Source organism: Vigna angularis, chromosome 9, assembly GCF_016808095.1.
Source record: "Vigna angularis cultivar LongXiaoDou No.4 chromosome 9, ASM1680809v1, whole genome shotgun sequence".
Lineage (NCBI taxonomy): Eukaryota > Viridiplantae > Streptophyta > Magnoliopsida > Fabales > Fabaceae > Vigna > Vigna angularis.
Window position 1 is genome coordinate 27,763,632 of NC_068978.1, and position 6,001 is coordinate 27,769,632.

Genomic DNA, 6,001 nt, shown 5'->3' on the forward strand with positions numbered 1-6,001 from the left:
CCAGGTTAGGAATCTCCACCTTTTGTTTTAGGACAACTAAAAGAAATTGTTCTTGTATACGAGGAGGCCCTCTTATTCCGCTAACATGTGAAATATTTTCAATGAAACTTTTCTCCTTGAATGTCCAATGAATTTGATTGTAGATGGCTTTGGCAAGAGTGGTTTTACCAGATCCTTTCTGTCCACCTATTCCTATTATACAAACTTCCGTGGGTTTATTTTTGATAATTTGAATCAGATCTTCCACGTATGATTGTAATCTAACTGGAAATTTAGTAGCAGACAAGATTGGTAAATTAACAACGCTCATAACAATTTTCTCCACTAATTCAGCATCACTCCTTCAAGTTGAAGAGCAAAATAGAAGAAGTCATGCATTAACAAAATGAAATCCGAGGCATAAAAGATGGTTGATTGAGTAAGTGATGTACCTGTGATTGCTCTCATCCCATCCAAAGAAATTTGCAGCTTTGGTGAGTGCATGGCTCTGTTGAGATTAATCTGAATATTATAACTGTAATAACTGTCTATTGACAGTTAAGTCTTCTTTACAGTGTTTTGTTTAAATACTGTTGTTTTGTATTCATTGGTGTGTTAATGAGAAAAAGCTCTCATTTTCTCTAGCTCTCTCTTCCCTCTGTATTCTTTCATTTTCTGCATAAATCCCACTTCTGCATAATCCCTCTCAGGCCATAACAGTGGCCATAATAACAGTGGTCATAACAGTGGTATCTAGAGCTCGGTTATAAAAGTATCTTGTGACAAGCGATGGCTGGTATGGTTCACAGCAATCTTCCGGTGTTTTATGGTAAAGATTTTGACGATTGGTGCGTCAAAATGGAGGCAATTTTTGGCTACCAAGAAGTAGATGATATTGTGAAAAAAGGTTTCAAAGAACCTTTGAAGAACGACATGGAGGACGTGAAGAAAGAATATAAGGAGAATAAGCGTTTGGATTGTAAAGCCAGGATGCTACTTCACCAATGCATATCTGCGACGATTTTTCAGAAGGTGTCGAAGGCTGTCACGGCGAAGGAATTATGGGATATTTTGCAAGAAGGGTATGGAAATTCCGGGAAAGTAAAAACGATAAGACTGCAATCTTTACAGAGGCAATACGAGCTTCTGTGCATGGGAGAGAATGAGACGATTGCAGAGTATATTGGCAGAATTCAGATTGTTGCAAACGCGATGAGGGCCTGTGATAAAATTGTGAAAGATAAGAAGATGGTTGAAAAAATTCTTAGAACGTTGACTCCTCAATACGATCACATAGTCGTTGCGATAGAGGAATGTAAGGATCTTGATAAAATGAAGATTGAGGAGTTGCAAAACTCTCTCGAAGCCCATGAACAAAGGTTGATAGAAAGAAGGAACGCAGAAAAAAACGTGGCACAAGGAACGAACCAGGCGCTGCAAGCAAGAAGCAATCAAAGCTTCAAGAATCGTGGGAGAGGAAGAGGAAGATCACGCGGAGGACGCAGTGGTGGCAGAAATTCGAAATTTTCAGATCAAAACAGTGATAGCAATGGCGGTGAGCAGAAGAATGGAAGTTGGCGAGGGGGCAGACATTCCAGTGGTAGAGGCCGAAAAGGGTATGATAAAAGAAATGTCCAATGTTTCACATGCAGAAAATACGGCCATTATTCCTCGGAGTGTTGGCACAATGAAGATACGAAGAAAACCAAGATTGGAGAGTCAGCCAATCTTGCGCAAGAAACTGAAGAATCGGAGTCTGACCACGTTGTGTTGATGAGCACAGTGGAACGATTCGGAAAAAGACAATGTGAGAAATTGACGTTGAACAGGTGTAAGCAAGAAATGGTTTCGGTGGACAGGTGCAATGAAGCACATGTGTCAATCATAGAAGAAGGTGGAGAACAGGTGTCGTCTTCGGACGAAACGAGACATGCAGACAATGAAGCATCTGCACATGCGTTGCTCTCCAACGATGTAAACCAAGCGGCGAATGATGATTCATGCAGCTGGTACTTGGACACGGGTTGTTCGAATCACATGACAGGTAGACGAGAATGGTTGGTGAATCTTGATTCAAGTATAAAGAGCTGTGTGAGGTTCGCGGATAACAGCACTATTAGGGCGGAAGGAATTGGCAGAGTCTTGATCAGCTGTAAGGATGGCAAGATTACGTATATGGATGATGTGCTATACGTTCCGACAATGAAGAGCAACCTACTGAGTTTGGGGCAACTCCTGGAGAAAGGGTATACTATGTCTATGCATCAGAAACACATAGAAGTGTTTGACAGCAAACAGCGTCCTGTGATTAAAGCACCACTTGCTCGAAACAGAACTTTCAAAGTGAATTTGAATGCTACAGCAATACAATGCTTATCCTCCTTAAACCACGAAGAAGAGAGATGGTTATGGCATTTCAGATACGGGCACTTGAACTTCAAAAGTTTGAGTCAACTAAAAGGAAAAGAATTAGTGAAAGGTGTGCCTCTCATAATTGTTCCAGATAGAATCTGTGAAAGTTGTGTCGTTGGAAAACAACCTAGAAGAAAATTTGAAAAAGTCGCACCCAGGAGATCGAAGCAGTCTCTGGACGTTATTCATTCAGATGTTTGCGGCCCCTTTGACGTTTCTTCAATTGGAGGTAACAAATATTTTTTAATATTTGTAGATGAATGGACTAGGAAAATGTGGATATATTTGTTGAAAGAGAAAAAAAGAGGTGTACTCACACTTTGTGAAATTTTGTTCTTTGGTTGAGAGACAATCTGGTTCACAGATCAGAGTATTTAGAACTGATGGAGGGGGAGAGTTTAACTCTGTCGAGATGGACAAGTTTTGTACTGATAAAGGCATTGTGCACGAGGTCACGGCTCCATATACCCCCCAGCATAATGGCTTAGCCGAAAGAAGGAATAGGATGATACTTGACATGACGAGGTGCATGCTCAAAGCTAAGAAACTGTCGCATTGTTTGTGGGGAGAGGTTGTGTCTACTGCGGTCTACTTGCTAAATAGAAGTCCAACAAAGGCCCTGTCAGAGTGTACTCCTGAAGAGGCTTGGTCTGGAATTAAACCGACTGTCTACCACTTGAGAATTTTCGGATCTGTGTGCTACAAACATGTCCCAGATGAAAGAAGAAGAAAACTGGACGATAAGAGTGAGACTCTCATTCTTGTTGGCTACCATCCAACAGGTGCTTACAGGTTATACAATCCAGAAAAGAAGCAGATTGTCATTAGCCGTGATGTGATAGTAGATGAGGCTGCAATGTTTGATTGGGAGAAGGCCGAAGCAAAGTCTGAAGTAGGCTATGTTCCAAGTTGGCTTGAAGATAAGAGTTCATCCAATGCTGAGCAGTGCAAACCGTGAAGTCAACAATAGAAGACCACAAAGGACAAGGTTTCCATCCACCAGACTTGCAGATCATGAAGTCTTTCCAGATAGTAACGTTACCAGCTCAGGTGATCTTGTGCATTTTGCGTTTTTGACCGATACTGAAGCACTAACCTGGGAGCAAGCTATCGACGTAAAGGAGTGGAGAGAAGCCATGTTGGAGGAACTAAAGGCCATAGAGAAAAACAGAACTTGGGATATGGTGGAGTTACCTCAGCATAAACATCCCATTGACGTTAAATGGGTGTTTAAGATCAAACACAAACCAGACGGTGAAGTAGCAAAGTTCAAAGCCAGATTGGTAGCGAGAGGCTTCTTGCAAAAGCCTGGAGTTGATTTTACAGATGTTTTTGCTCCTGTGGCAAGGCTGGAAACCGTGAGGTTAGTAATTGTTGTGGCCAACTTTAAAAACTGGAAAGTATGTCAAATGGATGTTAAATCCGCATTCTTGAATGGGCCATTAGAAGAAGAGGTCTATGTAAGACAACCTCCTAGTTTTGAAAAAGAAGGAGAAGAGCAGAAAGTGTATAGATTAAATAAAGCCTTATATGGTCTTAGGCAGGCACCTCGAGCCTGGAACAACCATATCAACGCCTTGCTCATCAAACTTGAATTTCAAAAATGTACTGTGGAATCTGGTATCTACGTGAAGACTAGTAAAAGGCAAGGTATGTTGCTGATTTGCTTGTATGTAGATGATTTGCTTATAACAGGAGATTCAGTGGATGAAATTGAAGAGTTTAAGAAGAGAATGAAAGAAGAATTCGAGATGACTGATCTTGGCAGTCTAAGCTACTTTCTGGGACTAGAATGCATACAGACAGATGATGGAGTGTTTCTTAATCAGAGGAGGTATATAAGTGAAGTGTTGAGAAGATTTAATATGGAAAATTGCAATAGTGCTTCAGTACCAATCATGGCAAATCTGAAACTGACTGATAAACTAGATGAGAAGAGAGTGGATGCCACACTGTATAAGCAAATTGTGGGGTCTTTACGATATATTTGTAACTCCAGACCTGATATTAGTTTTGGAGTTGGGCTGGTGAGCAGATTTATGAATGATCCTAGGCAATCTCATCTTGCTACTGCCAAACATATATTGCGTTACCTAAAGGGAACAACAGACTTTGGTCTATTCTACCCCAAGAATCTTGACAATACGAGAGGAGCATTGGAGGCTTGGTGTGATGCTGATTGGTGTGGTGACAAAGTTGACAGGAAAAGCACGTTTGGATATCTGTTTAAATATATGGGAGCTACAATTTCATGGTGCTCCAAGAAACAGAATGTGGTTGCTCTATCATCCTGTGAGGCAGAGTACATCGCAGCTGCTGAAACTGCTTGTCAATGTGTGTGGCTGGAAACAATGTTTAATGAGCTGAAAATTGAATATAAAAAACCGGTACAGCTTCTAGTTGATAATAAATCAGCTATAAGTCTGTCTAAAAACCCAGTATTTCATGGTAGAAGTAAACACATTGAAACCAAGTTTCATTTTTTGAGAGATCAAGTTAATAAAGGTAGATTGGAATTGGTCCATTGCGGCACTGAAGATCAAACTGCAGATGTTTTCACTAAAGCCTTGAAGCAGATCAGATTTGAGAAACTTAGAGATTTGCTTGGTGTTAAATTGATGTGAATTCAGATTAAGGAGGGTGTGTTGAGATTAATCTGAATATTATAACTGTAATAACTGTCTATTGACAGTTAAGTCTTCTTTACAGTGTTTTGTTTAAATACTGTTGTTTTGTATTCATTGGTGTGTTAATGAGAAAAAGCTCTCATTTTCTCTAGCTCTCTCTTCCCTCTGTATTCTTTCATTTTCTGCATAAATCTCACTTCTGCATAATCCCTCTCAGGCCATAACAGTGGCCATAATAACAGTGGTCATAACAGGCTCCACCTGGACATTCCATGCTCCAGTTCTTGTCCTGAAAATATTTGTTGTGCAGTTTCCTTCAAGGCTTTTCCAAAGTCACCCTTCTGAAGACGTACATCAGATGGCTGGATTTCATAATATACAGGCAGAACATGTCGGCAATAAGTTTCGTGCCATTTGATGATTTGTAGAAGCTGATTAAGACACCAAGCAGATTGAGAATAGGTTTGGGTGAAAACAACAATTGCTACACGACAGTGGCTGAGAATAGGTTCTTGGATGTGAGTTGACTTCACTGCATTGTGGTGATGAAGGAAAGTGGTGAGACCAACAGTAGAGAGGACAGAATTGAGATGAGAAACAAATTTTCTGTGGATGTCTTCTCCAGTGAAGTTGATGAGCACATCGTACTTCTGTGGGAGTTTGTTTGATGAGGAGACGTTATCCATCGAAAGAAAATGATGAGAGGTGATCAATAGTTAGAAAAACTAATACTGCAAAACAGAGAAGGAGATGAATGCATCTTATTACAATTATATAGTTTTAATCTTTTATTCATAAATGTTAAATACAATGGACCTTTAGCGTGTCGTATCCGTCATTATGTTGACTTTAAAGTGTAGTATAATTATAAAAAAAAAAAAGGATGTTAATATGTAATTGTTTTTAAACATTTCTAAAAATCTCGTAAATTGTCCATCTTGTTCATATTTTATCCTGTTAAAATACAAAAGAATAACTCTCAA

At 39.8% G+C, this 6,001-nt stretch overlaps 2 protein-coding genes across 2 annotated transcripts; one reads left to right on the top strand and one right to left on the bottom strand.

Annotated features, from left to right (window-relative positions):
* The first annotated feature begins 768 nt into the window (after positions 1-768).
* Positions 769-3,349, top strand: LOC128193958 (uncharacterized). The gene is made up of 2 exons (XM_052868160.1): positions 769-2,586; positions 2,756-3,349. Exons 1-2 carry the CDS (start codon positions 769-771, stop codon positions 3,347-3,349), a joined length of 2,412 nt encoding a protein of 803 aa, XP_052724120.1.
* Positions 3,350-5,263: 1,914 nt separating this feature from the next.
* LOC108346738 (disease resistance protein ADR2) lies at positions 5,264-5,704 on the bottom strand. The gene has a single exon (XM_017585791.1). It carries the CDS (start codon positions 5,702-5,704, stop codon positions 5,264-5,266), a length of 441 nt encoding a protein of 146 aa, XP_017441280.1.
* Between the last annotated feature and the right edge of the window lie 297 nt (positions 5,705-6,001).